The 23,742-nt window shown below is 42.9% G+C and overlaps 1 protein-coding gene and 1 non-coding gene across 4 annotated transcripts in view; one reads left to right on the top strand and one right to left on the bottom strand.

Annotated features, from left to right (window-relative positions):
• ABHD17C (abhydrolase domain containing 17C, depalmitoylase) overlaps positions 1-22,917 on the top strand; it is an 80,453-nt gene extending 57,536 nt beyond the window's left edge. Inside the window, exons 3-4 of one of the 3 annotated variants that reach the window (XR_015149924.1) lie at positions 7,488-10,082; positions 12,587-12,971. Coding sequence is in view for 1 of the 3 variants with exons in the window: in XM_086364215.1 (XP_086220341.1) it covers positions 12,587-12,602 (16 nt within the window). In the remaining 2 variants the exon portion in view is untranslated. Of the gene's footprint in view, positions 1-7,487; positions 10,083-12,586 lie in introns of all 3 variants that reach the window. The other 2 variants (XR_015149925.1, XM_086364215.1) reach the window with 2 other exon arrangements.
• LOC147349536 (small nucleolar RNA SNORA1) lies at positions 18,243-18,378 on the bottom strand. The gene has a single exon (XR_015150780.1). It is a non-coding gene; the product is annotated as a small nucleolar RNA SNORA1 (small nucleolar RNA).
• Positions 22,918-23,742: the final 825 nt, after the last annotated feature.

Below are 23,742 nucleotides of genomic sequence, written 5' to 3'. Positions count from 1 at the left end.
CCATCGACTCAGTGATGCCATCCAAACATGTCATCATCTGTCGTCCCCTTCTCCTCCTGCCCTCAATCTTTCCCAGCCTTACGGTCTTTTCAAATGAGTCAGCTCTTCGCATCAGGTGGCCAAAGTACTGGAGTTTCAGCTTCAGCATCAGTCCTTCCAGTGAATATTCAGGACTGATTTCCTTTAGGATTGACTGGCTGGATCTCCTTGCAATCCAAGGGACTCTTCAAGAGTCTTCTCCAACACCAGAGTTGGATTCTTCAGCCCTCAGCTTTCTTTATGGTCCACCTCTCACTTCCATACTTGACTACTGGAAAAACCATGGCTTTGACTAGATGGACCTTTGTCAACAAAATAATGTCTCTGCTTTTTAATATGCTGTGTAGGTTGGTCATAACTTTTCTCCCAAGGAGCAAGCGTCTTGATTTTATGGCTGCAGTCACCATCTGCAGTGATTTTGGAGCCCAATATCACCTACCATTCTTTTGTTCAAAATTACACACGTTCAGTTCAGTTCAGTTCAGTCGCTTAGTCATGTCCGACTCTTTGTGACCCCATGAACCGCAGCACGCCAGGCCTCCCTGTCCATCACCAATGCCCAGAGTTCACTCAGACTCAGTCCTTCGAGTCAGTGATGCCATCCAGCCATCTCATCCTCTGTCGTCCCCGCCATCTCATCCTCTGTCGTCCCCTTTTCCTCCTGCCCCCAATCCCTCCCAGCATCAGAGTCTTTTCCAATGAGTCAACTCTTCGCATGAGGTGGCCAAAGTACTGGAGTTTCAGCTTTAGCATCATTCCTTCCAAAGAAATCCCAGGGCTGATCTCCTTCAGAATGGACTGGTTGGATCTCCTTGCAGTCCAAGGGACTCTCAAGAGTCTTCTCCAACACCACAGTTCAAAAGCATCAATTCTTTGGCGCTCAGCCTTCTTCACAGTCCAACTTTCACATCCATACATGACCACAGGAAAAACCATAGCCTGGACTAGACGGACCTTTGTTGGCAAAGTAATATCTCGGCTTTTGAACATGCTATCTAGGTTGGTCACAACTTTCCTTCCAAGGAGTAAGCGTCTTTTAATTTCATGGCTGCAGTCACCATCTGCAGTGATTTTGGAGCCCAGAAAAATAAAGTCAGACACTGTTTCCACTGTTTACCCATCTATTTCCCATGAAGTGAGGGGACCGGATGCCATGATCTTCGTTTTCTGAATGTCGAGCTTTAAGCCAACTTTTTCACTCTCCACTTTCACCTTCATCAAGAGGCTTTTTAGTTCCTCTTCACTTTCTGCCATAAGGGTGGTGTCATCTGCATATCTGAGGTTATTGTTATTTCTCCCAGCAATCTTGATTCCAGCTTGTGTTTCTTCCAGCCCAGCGTTTCTCATGATGTACTCTCCATATAAGTTAAATAAACAGGGTGACAATATACAGCCTTGATGTACTCCTTTTCCTATTTGGAACCAGTCTGTTGTTCCATGTTCAGTTCTAACTGTTGCTTCCTGACCTGCATACAAATTTCTCAAGAGGCAGATCAGGTGGTCTGGTGTTCCCATAAGCCCCTAGCAAATGCACTAGAGTTAAAGAAATGAAAAAAATGTGTTAAGATACAGAAAAATAAAAAGGATAAGTACATTCTAAAGCCACATAATTGTAGCTGCACAGCTATATTTACCAAAAAGCATTCAAATATATGCTTCAAAGGGGGTAGATTTTATGATATGTAGATCATGCCATCGGAGAAGGCAATGGCACCCCACTCCAGTACTCTTGCCTGGAAAATCCCGTGGATGGAGGAGCCTGGTGGGCTACACAATCCATGGGGTTGCTAAGAGTCGGACACGACTGAGCAACTTCACTTTCATTTTTTACTCTCATGCATTGGAGAAGGAAATGGCAACCCACTCCAGTGTTCTTGCCTGGAGAATCCCAGAGACGGGGGAGCCTGGTGGGCTGCCATCTCTGGGGTCGCACAGAGTCGGACACGACTGAAGTGACTTAGCAGTGACTTAGCAGATCATGCCATAATAAACATTTTTAAAAGAAAAATAAAACTTAGATTATGGTGTCTGGATAAAACACCTGAAAGCATCAACAAATCATTAGATGTAATAAGAATTTAGTTAGGTTGCTAGACACAAAATCAATATACAAAAATCCTATTTCTATCAGCTTAAAATGTTTAAAATTCAATTAAATGCAATAATTATTATAATAGCTTTTAGTTGATTACATATTATAAGTTAAACACATTAGTCTATATTAATTGCATATTAATAATTTTAATAATTACAATAACTTTAAAAATATTGAGTAATTGGGAATAATCTAACACATGTTAGACATACTCTGGAGAAAATCGTAAACTTTTTTGGAGGACATTAAAGAAAAATGAATGAGGACTGCTGCTGCTGCTGCTTCTGCTGCTAAGTCGCTTCAGTCGTGTCCGACTGTGTGACCCCAGAGACGGCAGCCCACCAGGCTCCCCCGTCCCTGGGATTCCCCAGGCAAGAACACTGGAGTGGGTTGCCATTTCCTTCTCCAATGCAGGAAAGTGAAAAGTGAAAGTGAAGTCGCTCAGTCATGTCTGACTCTTAGTGACCCCGTGGACTGCAGCCTACCAAGCTCCTCTGTCCATGGGATTTTCCAGGCAAGAGTACTGGAGTGGGTTGCCATTGCCTTCTCCAGAATGAGGACTACACCATGTTAATAGATAAGAAGTCTCATTTTTAATATAGTCTTACCAAATAGGCCTATAGGGTTAAATGATTACAAAAAAGATCCCAACAGTATTTTTTTATTTTTTTTTATTTTGGGCAAGGTGTTCCTATAATGTGTACAGGGGAACACAGGGCCAAGAATAGCCAGGGCAATTGAAGGTGAAAAAGATGCAGAGACATGCCATAGCAGGTAGAAGAATTCCAAACAGGCAGTCCCAGGACTGAAAAGGCCCAGGCCTTCAGATTCCAGAGTCTAGAAGCCGTTCATGACCCCAGCTCTGGCCCCTGCCAACGGCTGCTTCAGTATTTTGTACTCATCTGCTGAGAACCATATAATTACTGCTTGAAACCACAAAGGAATACATTTGTAATCATAGCGGGACTTCCCTGGTGGTCCAGTGGTTAAGACTCTGACTTCCAATCATAGGGCGTGGATTTGATCCCTGGTTGGGGAATTAAGATCCCACAAGTCACACAGTGCAGCCAAAACATAAATAATAAAAATTAAACTTTCATGGTAAAAAAAATAACATACTTGGTGACAAACTGGGGGAGACATTATAATAAATCATATGACATATAATGTAAAAATATATTTAATAATCAGATGATGAGGCACCCTTTATCAAAGGGTACAGGAGGTGAAGAGACTATCTTAAGGGATTATTGTCCGTAATAATCACAGATTCAAATAATCAAGTGGTTATATCAAATATCAGTTCAGTTCACTCGCTCAGTCATGTCTGACTCTTTGTGACCCCATGGACTGTAGCACGCCAGGCTTCCCTGTCCATCACCAACTCCCAGAGCTTGCTCAAACTCATGTCCATCGACTCAGTGATGCCATCCAAAAATCTCACCCTCTGTCGTCCCCTTCTCCTGGCTTCAATCTTTCCCAGCATTAGGGTCTTTTCTAGTGAGTCAGTTCTTCACATCAGGTGGCCAAAGTATTGGAGTTTCAGCTTCAGCATCAGTCCTTCCAGTGAATATTCAGGACTGATTTCCTTTAGGATATACTGGTTGGATCTGCTTGCAGTCCAAGGGACTCTCAAGAGTCTTCTCCAACACCATAGTTCTTCAGCGCTCAGCTTTCTTTATGGTCCAACTCTCACATCCATACTTGACTACTGGAAAAACCATAGCTTTGACTAGACGGACTTTTGTCAGCAAAGTAATGCTTTGCTTTTTAATATGCTGTGTAGGTTGGTCATAGCTTTCCTCTCAAGGAGCAAGCGCCTTTTAATTTTATGGCTGCAATCACCATCTGCAGTCATTTTGGAGCCCCCCAAAATAAAGTCTCATGGTTTCTATTGTTTCCTCATCTTTTGCCATCAAGTGATTGGGCTGGATGTCATGATCTTAGTTTTCTGAATGTTGAGTTTTAAGTCAACTTTTTCACTCTCCTTTCACTTTCATCAGAGCCTGTTTAGTTCTTCTTCTCTTTCTGCCATAAGGGTGGTGACATCTGCATATCTGAGGTTATTGATATTTCTCTCAGCAGTCTTGATTCCAGCTTGTGATTCATGCAGCCCAGCATTTCGCATGATGTACTCTGTATATAAGTTAAATAAGAAGGGTGACAATATGCAGCCTTGATGGATTGCTTTCCCGATTTGGAACCAGTCTGTTGTTCCATGTCCAGTTCTAACTGTTGCTTCCTGACCTGCATACAGATTTCTCAGGAGGCAGGTCAGGTGGTCTGGTATTCCCATCTCTTGCAGAATTTTCCATAGTTCGTTGTGATCCACACAGTTAAAGGCTTTGGTTTAGTCAATAAAGCAAAAGTAGATGTTTTTTTTGGAACTCTCTTCCTTTTTTGATGATCCAACGGATGTTGGCAATTTGATCTCTAGTTCCTCTGCCTTTTCTAAATCCAGCTTGAACATCTGGAAGTTCACGGTTCACGGACTGTTGAAGCCTGGCTTGAAGAATTTTGAGCATTACTTTCCTAGCGTGTGCTATGCTAAGTCACTTCAGTCGTGTCCGACTCTGTGCGACCCCATAGACGGCAGCCCACCAGGCTTCCCCATCCCTGGGATTCTGCAGGCAAGAACACTGGAGTGGGTTGCCATTTCCTTCTCCAATGCATGAAAGTGAAAAGTGAAAGTGAAGTCGCTCAGTCATTTGCGACCCTCAGCAACCCCATGGACTGCAGCCTTCCAGGCTCCTCCATCCATGGGATTTTCCAGGCAGGAGTACTGGAGTGGGGTGCCATTGCCTTCTCCGTTCCTAGCATGTGAGATGAGTGCAATTGTGTGGTAGTTTGAACATTCTTTGGAATTGCCTTTCCTTGGGATTGGAATGAAAACCAACCTTTGCCAGTCCTGTAGCCACTGCTGAGTTTTCCAGATTTGCTGGCATATTGAGTGCAGCACTTTCACAGCATCATCTTTTAGGATTTGAAATAGCTCAACTGGAATTCCATTACCTCTACTAGCTTTGTTTGTAGTGATGTTTCCTAAGGCCCACTTGACTTCACATTCCAGAATGTCTGACTCTAGGTTAGTGACCACACCATTGTGGTTATATGGGTCATGAAGATCTTTTTTGTAGTTCTGTGTGTTCTTGCCACCTTTTCTTAATATCTTCTGCTTCTGTTAGGTCCATACCATTTCTGTCCTTTATTGAGCCCATCTTTGCATGAAATGTTCCTTTGGTATCTAATTTTCTTGAAGAGATCTCTAGTCTTTCCCATTCTATTGTTTTCCTCTATTTCTTTGCATTGATCACTGAGGAAGGCTTTCTGATCTCTCCTTGCTATTCTTTGGAACTCTGCATTCAAATGGATATATCTTTCCTTTTCTCCTTTGCCTTTCACTTCTCTTCTTTTCTCAGCTATTTGTAAGGCCTCCTCAAACAACCATTTTGCCCTTTTGCATTTCTTTTTCTTGGGGATGGTCTTGATCACTGCCTCCTGTACAATGTCATGAACCTCCATCCATAGTTCTTCAGGCAGTCTGTCTATCAAATCTAATCCCTTGAATCTATTTGTCACTTCCACTGTATAATCGTAAGGGATTTGATTTAGGTCATACCTGAATGGTCTAGTGGTTTTCCCTACTTTCTTTAAGTTTGAATTTGGCAATAAGGAGTGTATGATCTGAGCCACAGTCAGCTCCCAGTCTTGTTTTTGCTGACTCTATAGAGCTTCACCATCTTTGGCTGCAAAGACCATCTGGTGATGTCCATGTGTAGAGTCTTCTCTTGTGTGTTGGAAGAGGGTGTTTGCTATGACCAGTGCGTTCTCTTGGCAAAACTCTATTAGCCTTTGCCCTGCTTCATTTTGTACTCCAAGGCTAAATTTACCTGTTACTCCAGGTATCTCTTGACTTCCTACTTTTGCATTCCAATCCCCTATAATGAAAAGGACATCTCTTTTTGGTTATTAGTTCTAGAAGGTCTTGTAGATCTTCATAGAACCATTGAATTTCAGCTTCTTAGCATTACCGGTCGGGCATAGACTTGGATTACTGTGATATTGAATGGTTTGCCTTGGGAACGAAAGAGATCATTCTGTCATTTTTGAGATTACATCCAAGTACTGAATTTTGGACTCTTTTGTTGACTGTGATGGCTACTCCATTTCTTCTAAGGGATTCTTGCCCACAGTAGTAGACATAATGGTCATCTGAGTTAAATTCACCCATTCCAGTCCATTTTAGTTTGCTGATTCCTAAAACGTCAATGTTCACTCTTGCCATCTCCTGTTTGACCACTTCCAATTTGCCTTGATTAATGGACCTAACATTCCAGGTTCCTATGCAATATTGCTCTTTACAGCATTGAACTTTACTTCCATCACCCATCACATCCACAACTGGGTGTTGTTTTTGCTTTGGCTCCATCCCTTCATTCTTTCTGGAGTTATTTCTCCACTCTTCTCCAGTAGCATATCGGGCTCCTACTGACCTGGGGAGTTCATCTTTCAATGTCCTATGATTTTGCCTTTTCATACTGTTCATGGGGTTCTCAAGGCAAGAATACTGAAGTGGTTTGCCATTCTCTTCTCCAGTGGACCACGTTTTGTCGGAACTTTGCACCATGACCTGTCCTTCTTGGGTGGCCCTACATGGCATGGCTCATAGTTTCATTGAGTTAGACAAGGCTATGGTCCATGTCATCAGTTTGGTCATACATATCAAATATATATACATTTAAATAATGGAATACCATTTTATATTATAAAGTGGGTACAAATATTTATTTGAACAGGTTGCTCAATATTTGTTTGAAGAGATTATTGCCCCAAATAATCACTTATAGATTTAATCAAATAATCTAATAGTAAAAAATACATGTAAACAATTAAATGCTAGAAAGGCAATGCCAAAGAATGCTCAAACTACCGCACAGTTGCACTCATCTCACACGCTAGTAAAGTAATGCTCAAAATTCTCCAAGCCAGGCTTCAGGAATATGTGAACCATGAACTTCCAGATGTTCAAGCTGGTTTTAGAAAAGGCAGAGGAACCAGAGATCAAATTGCCAACATCCGCTGGGTCATTGAAAAAGCAAGAGAGTTCAGAAAAACATCTATTTTTGCTTTATTGACTATGCCAAAGCCTTTGACTGTGTGGATCACAGTAAACTGTGGAAAATTCTGAAAGAGATGGGAATACCAGACTACCTGACCTGCCTCTTGAGAAACCTGTATACAGGTCAGGAAGCAACAGTTAGAACTGGACATGGAACAATAGACTGGTTCCAAATCAGGAAAGCAATCCATCAAGGCTGCATATTGTCACCCTTCTTATTTAACTTCTATGCAGAGCACATCATGAGAAACGCTGGGCTGGAGGAAGCACAAGCTGGAATCAAGATTGCCAGGAGAAATATCAATAACCTCAGATATGCCAATGACACCACCCTTATGGCAGAAAGTGAAGAAGAACTAAAGAGCCTCTTGATGAAAGTGAAAGAAGAGAGTGAAAAAGTTGGCTTAAAGCTCAACATTCAGAAAACTAAGATCATGGCATCCAGTCCCATCACTTCATGGCAAATGGGGAAACAGTGGCTGACTTTATTTTTCTGGGCTCCAAAATCACTGCAGATGTTGATTGCAGCCATGAAATTAAAAGACCCTTGCTCCTTGGGAGAAAAGCTATGACCAACCTAGACAGCATATTAAAAAGCAGAGACATTGCTTTGCCAACAAAGATCCATCTAGTTAAGTCTATGGTTTTTCCAGTGGTCACGTATGGATGTGAGAGTTGGACTATAAAGAAAGCTGAGCACCAAAGAATTGATGCTTTTGAACTGTGGTGTTGGAGAAGACACTTGATAGTCCCTTGGACTGTAAGGAGATCCAACCAGTCCATCCTAAAGGAGATCAGTCCTGGGTGTTCATTGTAAGGACTGATGTTGAGGCTGAAACGCCAATACTTTGGCCACCTGATGTGGAGAGTTGACTCATTTGAAAAGACCCTAATTCTGAGAAAGACTGAGGGCTGGAGGAGAAGGGGACAACAGAGGATGAGATGGTTGGATAGCAGCACCAACACAATGGACATGGGTTTGGGTGGACTCTGGGAGTTGATGATGGACAGGGAGGCCTGGTGTGCTGTGGTTCATGGGGTTGCAAAGAGTCGGGCACAACTGAATGAACTGAACTGAACTGAAAATTAGAAGGTGCTATAAATATGTGAATTATAATACCCCTTCGTGACAAAGGTTTGGATAAATAAGACACTTTAAATTTTTACTGCTTGGAAAAGGATATGGCAGCCTACTCCAGTATTCTTGTCTGGAAAAGTCCATGGACAGAGGAGCCTGGTGGGCTGCAGTCCATGGGGTTACATGACTGTGCCACACATAATAAGGAGGGTAGAGGGAGATGGGTTGGTAGCAATAAACTGGTAGAAGTAAAAAAAATTTTTTTTACTGCTAATTTTATGCACAAAATTGATTCAAATGTTCTAAAGTAAGTGTATGTGTATATGTGGAAGTCGCTCAGTTATGTTTGACTCTTTGCAACCCCATGGACTGTAGTCCTTCAGGCTCCTCTGTCCTGAGACTTCCCAGATAAGAATACTGGGGTGGGTTGCCGTGCCCTTCTCTTAGCAGTCTTCCCAACCCAGGGATTGAACTGGAGTCTTTTACATCTGTGTGGGCAGGTGAGTACTTTACCACTGTGCCACCTAAGGAGCCTCACCCTATTCCTTCCCAGCCAGAGGAAAATATATATAACATAAAGTTCACCATCTTAACCAATTTGGGGTGCACAAGCTCAGTAGCATCAAGTGCATTCTTATTGTTGCGCAGCCTCACTACCATCTACCCCAGAAGTCTTTTCACCTTTCTAAACTGAAACTGTGTCTCCATGAAATACTAACTCCTCATTTCCCCTCCCCCAACCCCTGCAAATCCCCCTCTGCTTTCTGTCTCTATGAATTTGGCTACTCTAAGGCTACTCTAAGGACCTCCTGGAAGTGGAGTCGCACAGTATTTGTCCTTTTGTGACTGGCTTATTTCACTTAATAGAATGTTGTCAAGGTTCATTTGTATCATAACATTCCATTCCCTTCCTTTTAAGCCTGAATAATTTTCTATTGTATGTGTATACCACATTTTGTTTATCCATTCATCCATTGATGGGTATTTGGGTTGTTTCCACCTTTTGACTATTATGAATAGTGCTGCTATGAATATATACCCATATTCATATATATCATACTCATATATGTATATCGGAGACCCTGCTTTCAATTCTTCTGGGTGGAGTTTCTGGATTGTATGGTAATTCTATTTTAACTTTTTGGAGAAAACACCAAAACTGTAACTCTTGATTTGCAATCTTTTTTTTTTAATTGGAGTATAATTGCTTTGCAACATCATGTTTCTGCTGTACACCAATGTGAATCAGCTATGTGTATACATGTATCCCTTCCCTCTTGAGCCTCCTTCCCACCCCCACCCCCCCATCCCACCCCTCTAGGTCATCACGGAGCATTGATTTGCAGTTCTCAACAAGAGTCTTGGGGTTCATGGCCCCTTGGAGATGTCTGTGGGCATTGTTCTGGGGAGAAGTTGCATAGTTTCAGCAGATTCTCAAAGATATCAGTGATTCTTGAAGGACTAACGTCACTGAACTAGAGAGTCATGTCTACAAGTTCTTTTAAAGCCAATATTTTTTAATCTCTGAAACTGTGAATGCAGGTTTTGGAGAGGTTACTAAGGAGCTTGAATGTATTCTGCAGGCAAGTCCAGGCAAGGAAAGGCATGGGCTGGCCAGGGCCCTCTGCACAAGGAGGGCATCTCTGGGTGTGCGAGAGTCGAGTGCAGGAGCATTTACACACCCAGAAGGGGCTGAGACCATTGGAAGAATCTTGGAGACAGCAGGCCTGGCTGTGAGTTTTTGTGCCATGGTAACCATGTGATCTTGAACAACTCTCTCTCTCTCTTTTTTCTTAAGGATTTTATTTTAAACATTTTAAAATTTGTTTATTCTATTTATTTTGACTGTGCTGAGTTTCTCTAGTAGCAGAGAACAGGGGCTACTCTCTAGCTGTGGTATGTGGTCTTCTCATGGCTTCTCTCATTGTGGAGCACAGACTAACTGCAGTACATGGTCTCAGTAGTTGTGGCTCAGGAGTTTAGTTGCTCTGACACGTGACAATCCCTTCCCAGACCAGGGATTAAACTCATGTCCCCTGTATTGGCAGGTTGGTTCTTACTGTGCCACCAGTAAAGTGAAAGTCACTCAGTAGTGTCCGACTCTTTGCGACCCCATGGACTGTACAGTATATGGAGTTCTCTAGGCCAGAATACTGAGTAGGTAACCTTTCCCTTCTCCAGGGGATCTTCCCAACCCAGGAATCGAACCCAGGTCTCCTGCTTTACAGGTGGATTCTTTACCAGCTGAGCCACAAGGGAAGCCCATGCCACCAGGAAGTCCTTGGGTAATTCTCTTAACTGCCCTGAGCCTGTTTCTTCATCTCTAAAATGGTAGTAATCCCCACTGCAATCATGGGAGGATTAGATGAGATTCTGTAGGTAGAAATGCTTTGTAAGAGGTAATGGTGTCTTGGACCCACTCATTAACTAGATGGCTGAGTTTGGGTTTAGAACAAACCAGAAAGCATTTTGAAAACTCTAGTTTAAGACAGTCTGCCCTGTCGTAGCTTAATCATTATTCTGCTGCTAAATGATTTACCATTTGGCTGGTCCCGGCTTGTTGACACCTGGCCCTGTCTGGCTTTGTCTGTGTGAAGGTGGGAAGGGCCCAGGCCTTCCAGACACACACAGATACTGCCTCCTGTTTTAATGCCCTTTAGAGTTCCCTTCCCGGGACTCCCAGATGCCCCTTAGATGGGCCTTCGAGGCATGTGTAAGTCCTGAGCCCATCCAGAACTTTCTAAGATGGGACATGGAGTGAACCAGGATCTCTGGGGTGGAAAAGATCCAGGTGGGCAGAGCAGTGGGTCCATTTGCTCGGCTCTGACATCTCAGCAAACGTGGAGAGAACCAGCTCAGAGCAGAGCAGCAGAGGAGGTCTGGGGAAGGGTGAGGTGCTTTGAAGAAGGCAACTCAGAAGAAGGGATGGTAAAAGATACCCTCTTAAAACATTTTTTAGACTTTAAAATTTTATCCAAAGGAGTGCATAAACCCTATTTTTATAGTTGAAGAGGAAGAAAGGAACACCAGTATTCCCCACTACTGAACATAAGAAATAGAATATTAGCAGGGAGACTTCCCTAGTGGTTCAGTGATTAAGACTCCACGCTTTCAACGCAGGGGGTGTGGGTTCAATCCCTGGTCAGGGAATTAAGATCCCTCCCACATGCTGCGTGGCATGGCTGGAGAAAAAAAAAAAAAGAATATTACCAGGGCTTTAAAAATTCTCTTTCTCCCCCATTCTCCTCCAATCACATGCCTTTTCCTTCCACACCCCACAGAGTAACCACTATCCTGAATTTCCTATTAGTCACTCACTGCTTTTCTTTATAGTAAGAATGTGTGGGGTGTGTGTGTGTGTGCATGTGCGTGCATGCATGCATGTGTAAAATCTGCTATTGGTAGACATTTTGGTTATCTTCCAAATTTTGGCTATTAAAGATACTTTTGTGTTTCTCATAATATGAGAGACATCTGTTTGCTGCTTCTTAACCCCAGTTATAGGTTGAAATGAGAAGCTTTTTAAAATGCTAATGCCCATGTCCCAACCTGAGATTACAGTTTAGCCGGTCTGGGTACCACCTAGGCGTCTGGGCTTTTTAAAGATCCCCAGGGGCCTCCAGTGGGCATCTCAAGGCAGATCTTGACTCCATAGGTCCATAATGGGGACCTGAATTCTGCATTTCCAGGAGGCTTCCAGGCGATGCTGATCACAGGGCTCCATTTTGAGTACTGAGGAGTTGTACGGTATCTGTCTGTTCAGCTTCACTAAGTAATGTCAAGTCATTTCCAGGGGAAGAGCGCCGATTTCCCTCCCATCAGCTGGATAGAAGTTCCTGTCATTCACACAGTTTTTTTGGTCATGCCACTGGGCATGTGGGATCTTAGTTCCCCCACCAGGGATCAAATCCATACTCTCTGCACTGGAAGGACAAAGTCTTAATCACTGGACTGCCAGGGAAGTTCCAAGTCATTCACACTTGACATCCTCTGACTGTGAATTTTTGCTTTAAACAGTGGATGTGAAATATTACTTCCCTGATTATGTGTGAGAATAAGCAACCTTTTAAAAACACATGGGCCTTTTGTAAGTTCTTTCATGTAAAATGTCTGGGCATGACTCTGGTCCACTTTTCTGAGAGAGTTCTCTCTTTTCTAGGTGATTATATATTCCTGTACTAATCCTTTACTTTCACATGCTGCAAATATATCCTCCCAGTTTGTTCCTCACCTTTTTATTGTCTGGGCTTTCTAGGTGGCGCAGTTGGTAAACAGTCCGCCTGCTCAGTGTGGATACACAAGAGACATGGCTTCAACTCCTGGGTGGGAAAGATCCCTGGAAGAAGAAATGGCAACCCACTCCAGTATTCCTGCCTAGAGAACCTCATGGACAGAGGAGCCTGGCGGGCTACAATCCATGGGGTCACAAAGAGTCAGACATGACTGAGCATGCAGGCATACTTCTTTATTGTCTTCATGACATATTTTGCTAAACAGATATTCTCACTTTTACTTGGAGAAACCGTAATGGGCTTTTGCTTCATTATTACTTTAATAAGTAGACTCAAAATACATTAAACTTTTTTTTTCAAAACCACAAGAAGAAATCAATAAATATAATCAATGCCAATAACCCCAAATATTTAGGTGGCCTAAATATCAAGCTCCTTATAAATAAATCATGCTTCCTACATCCCTAATGTAGTAAAACTTACATTCTGGTAACAGTGGGAAAAGAGGCAATAATCAGATAAATATATTATAGGCTAAGTATTACCGGGTGCTTGAAGGAAAAGTCAAGTACTGTGGTCAATCAGCTTACTTGTGCCTGACCCTCAGCTTACTTAAGTCTTTTCAGATATACAGACAGATATTTGTATTCCTAGAAATGCTAAGAAAGGTTTTTTTTTCGGCTGAGAGTCACAAACAGTCAGACACGACTGAGCAACTAGCACACGCTACCTTCCTAGTAGGAAGAAAGAATCCAGTTCTGTTAACTCGTTTCTCTGTGTCTCGTTTCTATGGGGCGGGGTCGGGGGGGGGCGGTTGGGGGGGACTATAAGGAATTTAAAAGAAACTATTTTAGATCAAGGGTCAGAAAATGTTTCCTATAGAATGTTGGAGAGTAAATCTTTTTGGTTTCGAGGGCCATAGGGTCTCCACCCTTGAACCCTACCATAGTTGCACTAAAGCAACCATAGCCAGTATGTAAATGAAGGGGTAGGCCTGTATTCCAAGAAAACCTGATTTACAAAGCAGGTGGTGGGCCAGATTTGGCTCATGGGCTGTAGTTTGCCAATTCCTGACTTACAAATTCTTCTTTTGATATTGTTTATTGCTTGTGTTTCAGTCTAGAAATAACAGATACTCATGGGCGGGGGTGGGATTCGAGCAATACAGGCGTATTTAAAGTAGAAAAATGAGAGGCTCTTGTCTCCTCTCTCCTGCTTTACTAATCCCACTCATCAGAGATGACCCACCTGACATACTGGAAGGAAGCCTGGGACAGCCCCCCAACACACACACACAGCCACGTGAGCATGGCTCACGTGGGTCTCAGGGTGACCTAAGGGAAGTTGCACACAAAGGGCCGGTGGATGTAGCCGGGTGGTGCTGCACCCTCTGGACTGCCTGCTGTCACCTTAAAGGTGAGCTCTGTTCTTTTCAGTGCAAGAAACTGATGGGGCTTTTTCTTTAAAAACAAGACCAGGACTTCCTGGGCGGTTCAGTGGTTGAGACTTCACCTCCCAATGTGTTGGTTCGATCCCTGGTTGGGGAACTAAGATCCCATACACCTCGTGTTTAAAAAGCCAGAAACATAAAACAGAAGCTATATTGTAACAAATTCAATAAAGACTTTAGAAATGGTCCACATCTTTAATAAAAATTAAAAAACAAGATCATTCTGGACAACTAGCCGTCAATAGAAGAAAACAGAATATAACAGGCATTCTTTTGTCAAGTCTCATTTACCAAGCAGACTCATACACAGAATTCATTCTGTCCCTCCTCCCATCCCTCCCTGCCCTTCTCCCTCCCTCCCTTCCTCCTTTCCTCCTTTCCTTCCTTTCACAAATGTTTTTGGTTCTAAGGATGCAGCAGTGAGCAGACAAAGCCCTTGTCCTCTTGCAGCTTCTCTGCTAGGAGGGGAAACAGACAGTAGTAGGTGAGCACATGAAAAAGTCAGATCACAATGCGTTCTAAAGAAAACGAGACAACCGAGAAGGTAATTAAAGGGATGGAGTCTCTAGGCCTTTGAGATGTTGATGACCTCGGGGTTCAGCTTGCACGTGTGGAGTCCCTCTGCCTGAGCCTGCATCTCGCTGTGTGTCACAGGGACGCCGTGTGCCCTCTCTGTGCCTCAGTTTCCTTGCTTGTAAAATGAGAGTGACTCAGGATTTACATCATAACACTGAGGTGAGGACTGTATAAAGAAGGTACTGAGCTCTCAATAAAATTACCAGCTCTTATCAGCTGTAGAAATAGAACACTGTGGTCTCTCCTCAAAGAATTTCGCACGTGAACACATTAGTAAAATCCTCCCGGGAAGATGTGGGTACAGGGCAGCGTTATTCAGTATGTGCCGAGTCTCTATTCACTCTCCATATCACACAGAGCACTGGCTTTTGTGTAGAATAGAATCCCTGGGGGCTTTTTTTTCCTTAATAAGAATTTTCTTGGTAAAAATATTCCTCTCCAGAAACACAAAGTGTTTTGAATTCTCTCTTGTACACTTACATTGAACAACCACCCCCGCCCCCACCAACCCCCACCAGAAGGTAAAAGTGTAAACTCAGGAGAGTGCCAGGCTCTCCTTCTGAGGACAGTGTGTGTCCTGCCGGCAGCATGGTTTATCTTCAAAGACACAGAACAACCTGATATCACCCGGCACTTACACTGAAACAAACGGGCCATTCTCCTTGAGGACATGAAAGAGTTTCGAAAGTCAGCCAGCCTCCCCCCACTGTCTTGTAAGCTTCCTTGCCCCCTGTATTTTTGATGTACATCAGTTTACTAATATGGCATGGTAACCCACCCCAGTATTCTTGCCTGAAGAATCCCTTGGACAACATTCTATAAGAAACAGAGCCTGGTAGGCTACGATCCAGAGGGTCACAAAGAGTCAGAGTGACTGTAGCAACTTAGCAGCACTAATGTGACTCATACCTTGACCAGAAGTTCATGTGTTAAACTGCCATCTGCTGCCTGGAGCTCCCCTGGGAAGTTATCAGGTCTAGGATCCCCCAGGACAGGATGGACCACACCTTTAGAGTGGGGAAGAGAGGGAAGGGAGAGGAGGGAAAGGATGAGACAGAGTTTCTACAATATGTCCTGGAATTCATATTTTCTAGTCATTAATTTTAGCAGGAGTAAGTATTATCTTTCTCCTATATATTTACCATTAGTTTTCAAAGGTATGTAGATATGGCTGTGATTAAAAACCATTTTACAAAATCATTTACAGAATTCTTAGACTCACTAGTATCATATTGTGTTAAGTATATATATATTGTTACTGTTGTTGTTGCTTAGTTGCTAAGTCATGTCCAACTCTTTGCAACCTTTATATATATAATTTTTTTTTTTCAGTTAAAAAAATTTTTTTGAAAAAAAAAAAAAAAAAAAAATCTTTTTGGCCATGCCATGCAGCTTGTGGGAACTTAGTTTCTTAACCAGAGATTGAACCATGGCGCCCAGCAATGGAAGCATGGAGCCCTAACCACTGGACCACCAGGGTAGTCTCCAAATATTCTGTCGTTTAGTCGCTAAGTCATGTCTGACTCTTTGAGACCTCATGGAAGGTAGCCCTCCAGGCTCCTCTGTCCATGGGATTTTCCAGGCAAGAATACTGGAGTGGGCTGCTATTTTCTTCTCCAGGGGATCTTCCTGATCAGGGATCGAAGCTGAGGCTCCTGCATTGGCAGGTGGGTTATTTACCACTGAGCTGCGGAGGAAACCCTCTAAACACTTTCTTTGATTACCTTCAAATCCAACACTGCTGGACCAATAGTTCTCAAGGTGTGGTCCCTGGACCAGCAGTGTCACCATCACCTGCGAACTCATCAGAAGTGTGGATTCTTAACACCATCCCATACCCGCAGAATCAAAAACTCTGCAGGGGAGGGACCCAACAGCCTGTTTAACAAGTCCTCCAGGGGATCTGATTTGCTTCATTTCAGTTTGAAAGGCTTCCCAGGTGGCTCAGTGGTAAAGAAACTGCCTGCCAATGTAGGAAACGCAGGTTCCGTCCACGGGTCAGGAAGATCCCCTGGAGGAGGAAATGGCAACCCACTCCAGTATTCTTGCCTGCAGAATTCCACGGACAGACGAGCCTGGAGGGCTACAGTCCATGGGGTTGCAAAGACTCAGACACGACTGAGCGACTAAGCACGCACACACAAATTTTGCAAATCTCTGAGCTGGATTATTTGATGTTTAAATCCAAAAAGGGTCCTACTGAGAGGAGTTCAGGAAAAGACTCCTTGTTCTTTGGCCCCTGGAACAAGTACCAGGGGAACAGGTTTTAAAGCTGTCCCAATTCATCACTGACAGCCTCCTCCGGTCAGTACACATGCTTCTGAGTGCCAGCCAATCAGCAAGAGCCTTGTTGCAGTGACCTGACTTCTTTGCTAAAGGTCACTTAGTGCCTGAATACTCCCACTGTTAAGAATCCACTAATCCCCAGCCACACGCTTCCCAAACGCTCACTAAGAAATCCATAGTTTACTGTGTTTTGTCGTTGTTCAGTTGCTCAGTCATGTCTGACTCTTTGAGACTACATGAACTACAGCACACCAGGATTCCCTGTCCTTCATCATCTCCCAGGGTTTGCTCAGACTCACGTCCATTGAGTCAGTGATGCCATCCAACTATCTAATTATCTGTCCTCCCGCCCTCACAAACAACAAATCCAGCTTTTTGCCTCAGATATAGCATAGACACCTCTTTCTTCAGCATCCCATGGAAAACATTGTGTTTAGTCCAGAGATGACAGTTGCTGACACTTACAGGGGCAGAGAACATCGTGAATGCATACAGTGGGCCAGGTGTGAGGCAGTACTGAGTAGAGAAGTGGGGATGTGAAGAGACAGTTGTTATTATGACAAATATACACTTGCAGGGCCAAATGAGGCACCCCTGCAGCCCTGGGCTCTGCAGGGTGTCAGTCTGTAACGTCCAGATTAGCCTGCTTACCTGCATTTTTATTGGGTTTTCCAGGTGGCTCAGTGGTAAAGAACCTGCCTGCCAATGCAGGAGATGCAAGAGATGTGGGTTCAATCCCTGGGTTGGGAAGAGGCCCTGGAGGAGAGCATGGCAACCCACTCCAGTATTCTTGCCTGGAGAATTCCACAGACGGAGGAGCCTGGTGGGCGACAGTCCATGGGGTTGCTAAGAATCAGATACAACTGAGCGAATGAGCACACACACACATTGCATTTTTATATAAGAGGTGATCTAGGTAGAGAATTGCCCGAGAACAGCTGATTTAGTGGCAGTTTACCTGTAGTCCATTTCCACACCACTGTCCTTTCTTTTTTTTCCTGCACAAAGTGTAAAGGTGTGTAACATAAACAAAATCATCAATAACTTTTTAAGGACTTTCATGTCCCAGTTCTTTCCACTGTCAGTCACCTTAGTTCCACCAAAGTCATAATCATCGAGCTAAGCTGCCCTCTCAAAAAGAAGCTTGGCCCAGTCCACGGCTGTCATGTCGGTCAGTTCACAGTTCTTTTGGTTCAGCGTCTTTGATCTCCAGTGGAATACGGACACACTTCAAAATTCCAAATTCAAATTTGTAATCTCCGGGATCCAGTTTTCTCAAGCAATTTACTTTAGGACCCTAGAAGTTAAATATAGCAAGTACATTGCTATTTATTCCTTCGTCTTTTCTAATATTGAAGAGGCTTGTGATACGTTAACAGGTCTCATTATCACCACTGCAATAAAATTACAGTAAAAGAAGCAGAACCTGTATGCTCAATATAGCTACATTAACAGTTTATGGACACCATGAACAACAGTGTCCATTTTCAGTAGAATGAGGCTTTGCTGTACTTTCTATACTTTTGGAAAGAAGGCAAAAGATTTCATGGCATCATACAAAAACATACCAAATGTGTTTATTATGTTGCCATTGAAACCATGAGGTATACATGTTGTAGCTAAGGGTATTAGCAGTAAAAGCAAAACCAAACCCTTTGTCTTGGCTGTCTAGGAATTTCATGGAGTATTCAAATACCATTTTATCTATACATATTTGTTTCCCAGGCCAGGAGTTTATCTTTGGGAGTATTCTGTGAATCTCATTGGAGAAATGCTATTTATTTATTACTGAATCTGCTGAGCATCTACTCAGTCTGTCACTGTGTTAGTCTGGGGACGGAGGGAAGAGTAAGATGCATGTCTGGTCCTCAGAGCTCACAGCTGAGGAAGGAAGGAAGAGGAAGGGGAGGAAAAGGACGAGAGGGAAGCAAACACGCATGGTACTGTGATTCCACAACAGAATTCTCTACAAGCTTCCAGGAGAACCCAGGATCGGGGAGAGCTGACAGGGTACCCAATGGCAGCACCATTTGAGTCATGAGGAGTGGCTTCACGTCTGCCCTGCAGAAAAGAGATGAAGAGATCTCTTTGAGCAGTGTCCTATTGATCCTGAAATGTAAACATGGAGCTGTCAACTAAACACACTCTGCTCCCAATGGCATTACGAGAATTAAAAATGAATTCATTGATCATTGGAGAAAGGTCCCAAACATCTCAAGATCCATGACAAATCAATCATGTTTGCCGTCCCTATGCTTTGTGCTCAGTCATTCAGTCGTGTCCTACTCTGTGTGACCCAATGGACTGTGGCTCGCCAGGCTCCTCTGTCCATGGGATTCTCTAGGCAAGAATACTAGAGTGGGGTGCCATTTCCTTCTCCAGGGGATCTTCCTGACCAGGGATTGAACCTGTGTCTCCCGCATTGGCAGGTGGATTCTTTACTGCAAGTGCCACCTGGGAAGCCCAACTGATGTTATAGTGAAGTAATTAATATGTATTCAGGCAGTGATGGAGAAGGAAATGGCAACCCACTCCAGTATTCTTACCTGGAGAATCCCATGGACAGAAGAGCCTGGAGAGCTACAGTCCATGGGGTCACAAAGAGTCGGACATGACTGAGTAACTGAGCACAGGAAGAAAACAAATGTTTGTGAAGTGCCTCTTAGTTTATGGAGGAACTGCTCTGGTCACCGGGAATACAGCAGATAATAAAATGACTATCTCTCTTTTTTGGCTACATCTTAGTTCCCCCACCAGACATTGATCTCCTGCCCCTGCAGTGGAAGTACAGGATCCCAACCACTGGACCACCAGGGAAGTCCCTGGTAGTTCTAGTTTTAGTTTTTTTGAAAAAGCCATGTTATTTTCCATAGTGTCTGCCTCATTTTACATTCTCACCAATAGTGTACAATCTCTCCACATCCTTGCCAACACTTGTGATCGTCTATATTTTGTTTTTGTTTATAGTGGCTAATGTAATGGGTGTGAAGGAGTATTTCACTGAGGTTTTGATTTCCCTAATGATTAGTGATGTTGGGTATCTGCATGTGCTTGTTGGCTATCTGTATACCGCTGGAGAAATATGGAAGCACGGAGCGGTGCTTCCGTGACCTGCCAAGAAACTGTCTAATGTCAAAACGGTTTAGAGTCCTCACTGCAGCAATTCTTCCATAGCATCTACTAAGCTCACAAAGGTTTGGTGTGATTGGTCCGTGACATGTTCTCTTCCGGAGCAGGCAACTTCCAAAGGAAGAACTACAAATGCTCAGACATCAAAGTGTTCCACTAGAAACAATGAAAACTAATACTACAATGAAATATATTTTTATACTATGTTGGCAATGGGTTAAAAAACAAGAATACCAGGTATTAAAGTGAATTCAGGGAAAGAGGCCCACTGGCATAGACTGTTAGAATGGAGACTGATCCAACTTTTCTAAAGGGTAAGCTGGGTTTAAGTTGATGCAACCTGACATTGATCCCAAGGAAATAATGATAGAGAGGTGCAAAGGTGTTTGAAATCATAGTCTTATTTAGAATACTGAAACCAATATTAGGGGATTGATAGTATAAATTATATCCTTATTAGGGAACAGTATACCATTCAAACATACTGTTGATGGAGACTTAAGATTTAGGAAGGGACTTCCCTTGTGGTACAGTGCATAGGAGTCCACCTCCCAAAGCAGGGGACCTAGTAGGTTTGATCCTCGATCTGGGAGGATTCCACAGGCCACAGAGAAACTAAGCCCACGAGCCACAGCTGCTAAGCCTACATGCTGCAACCACTGAAGCCCATGCACCTAGAGCTTGTGCTCCACAAGAGAAGTCCTCACAAGAAGGCCATGCACCATAATGAAGAGTAGCTCCTGATCGCTGCAACTAGAGAAAGCCCACTCACAGCAGTGAAGACCTAGCACAACCAAAAACAAAAAAAGACTTGGGGAAATGTGTATACAGTATACTATTAAATAACAAAGGCTTATTATTACATATGAACATAATCTTTTGCCATTTAAAAATTATTCACTTTTTCCTCAGGTAGTTCATTTACTTGGTTCAAAAATGAAAAAGCATAAAACCCTACACAACAAAAATGTCTATTTTTTTATTTGTATCTTTCATCATCCTTTTGCCCCACCAAAACCATCACCAGTAAGATAGGAAACCATGTTACTGGTGTCTTATATAGCATCCTAGATGATTTCTTATGCATCTGTAAGTAAATGCAAATAACCCTTTTTCCTTTCCCCTTTTGGACAAATAGTAGCTTGTTATATACATTGATTTACACTTTGATTTTTCATTTTAATACATAAAACTGATCCTTATTCTTTTTTAAAAAAATAGCTGCATAGTATTCTTTTATATGGACTTTCCTGGTGGCTCATTGGTAAAGAATCCACCTGTCAATGCAGGAGACACAGGTTTGATCCCTGGGTTGGGAAAATCCCCTGGAGTAGGGAATGGCAACCCACTCCAGTATTCCTGCTTGAGAAATCCCATGGACAGAGGAGCTTGGTAGGTTGTAGTCCATGGGGACAGTTGGACACAGTTGGACACAACTCAGTGACTACACAACTTTCTATTATATGAATGTAACATGTTAGGTAGCCCTACCACTAAGCGATGAGGCTGTTTCTAATTTTTTGTGATTACAAATAGGGCTGCAATGTATAACTCTGGACATGTCATTTCACACATGGTGCAACTCTAGCTATAGGATAAATTCCTGTAAGTGGAACTGCTGAGTCAAATATTATGTACATTCTCAAAAATCTTGGCCAACTGCCCTCAGAGGTTGTACTAAATGGAGCTTTCATCAGCCAGGTATGAGGCAAGGCTCTGTTTCCCAACCTCACCCCAACCCCAGCAAAAGTGGTATCATCAAACACTTGAATTTTTGCCAATCTGATAGGGATTTCAACATAGCATTACTTTGCATTTCTTTGTTTATGGGCAAACATGAGTCTCTTTGCAAATGTTTGTTTTTTTTTTTCTTTGCAAATGTTTACAAACTATTTGGGTCTCTTTTTCTATCAACTGCGTGTATACCATTTTAATTAAAAATGTTCATCTGGAGAAATCCCTGGTGGTCCAGTGGTTAGAACTCGGGGCTTTGACTGCAGGGTTCAATCCTTGGTTGGGGTACTAAGACCCTGCAAGCTGCATGGCACAGCCAACAAAACAATACAAATAAAAAAGTTCCATCTGTGTATTCATTCATTTACAGTGTAAACACTTCTTACATACCAACTCTCTGTTGGACATTATAGGAGCAAGTAAAGGGCTTCCCAGGTGGCAGTACTGGTAAAGAATCCGCCTGCCAGTGCAGGAGACACAGAGATATGGGTTCAGTCCCTGGGTCAGAAAGATCCCCTGAAGTAGGAAATGGCAACCCACTCCAGTATTCTTGCCTGGGAAAATTCCATGGACAGAGAAGCCTTGTGGACTACAGTCCATGGGGCTGAAAAAGTAGTACATGGTTGAGCAATTAAATGCCCACACACACTGTAGGTCCATGAATGAATGAAGCAGGACAAAGGCTAATAGAGTTTTGCCAAGAAAATGCACTGGTCATAACAAACACCCTCTTCCAAAAACACAAGAGAAGACTCTATACATGGACATCACCAGATGGTCAACACCAAAATCAGATTGATTATATTCTTTGCAGCCAAAGATGGAGAAGCTCTATACGGTCAGCAAAAACAAGACCAGGAGCTGACTGTGGCTCAGACCATGAACTCCTTATTGCCAAATTCAGACTTAAATTGAAGAAAGTAGGGGAAACCAATAGACCATTCAAGTATGACCTAAATCAAATCCCTTATTATTATACAGTGGAAGTGAGAAATAGATTTAAGGGCCTAGATCTGATAGAGTGCCTGATGAGCTATGGAATGAGGTTCGTGACATTGTACAAGAGACAGGGATCAAGACCATCCCCATGGAAAAGAAATGCAAAAAAGCAAAATGGCTGTCTGGGGAGGCCTTACAAATAGCTGTGAAAAGAAGAGAAGCGAAAAGCAAAGAAGAAAAGGAAAGATATACACATCTGAATGCAGAGTTCCAAAGAATAGCAAGAAGAGATAAGAAAGCCTTCTTCAGCGATCAATGCAAAGAAACAGAGGAAAACAACAGAATGGGAAAGACTAGAGATCTCTTCAAGAAAATTAGAGATACCAAAGGAACATTTCATGCAAAGATGGGCTCGATAAAGGACAGAAATGGTATGGACCTAACAGAAGCAGAAGATATTAAGAAGAGATGGCAAGAATACACAGAAGAACTGTACAAAAAAGATCTTCACGACCCAGATAATCACGATGGTGTGATCACTGACCTAGAGCCAGACATCCTGGAATGTGAAGTCAAGTGGGCCTTAGAAAGCATCACTACGAACAAAGCTAGTGGAGGTGATAGAATTCCAGTTGAGCTATTCCAAATCCTGAAAGATGATGCTGTGAAAGTGCTGCATTCAATATGCCAGCAAGTTTGGAAAACTCAGTAGTGGCCACAGGACTGGAAAAGGTCAGTTTTCATTCCAATCCCAAAGAAAGGCAATGCCAAAGAATGCTCAAACTACCACACAATTGCACTCATCTCACACACTAGTAAAGTAATGCTCAAAATTCTCCAAGCCAGGCTTCAGCAATATGTGAACCGTGATCTTCCAGATGTGCAAGCTGGTTTTAGAAAAGGCAGAGGAACCAGAGATCAAATTGCCAACATCCGCTGAATCATCGAAAAAGCAAGAGAGTTCCAGAAAAACATCTATTTCTGCTTTATTGACTATGCCAAAGCCTTTGTGTGGATCACAATAAACTGTGGAAAATTCTTAAAGAGATGGGAATACCAGACCAC

Source organism: Bos grunniens, chromosome 21 (assembly GCF_055505025.1).
Source record: "Bos grunniens cultivar Pamir isolate PY7600 chromosome 21, Bosgru_T2T1.0, whole genome shotgun sequence".
Taxonomy (NCBI): Eukaryota; Metazoa; Chordata; class Mammalia; order Artiodactyla; family Bovidae; genus Bos; species Bos grunniens.
Note: the sequence above shows the minus strand (reverse complement) of the source record. Positions and strands in the feature narration are given on the sequence as shown.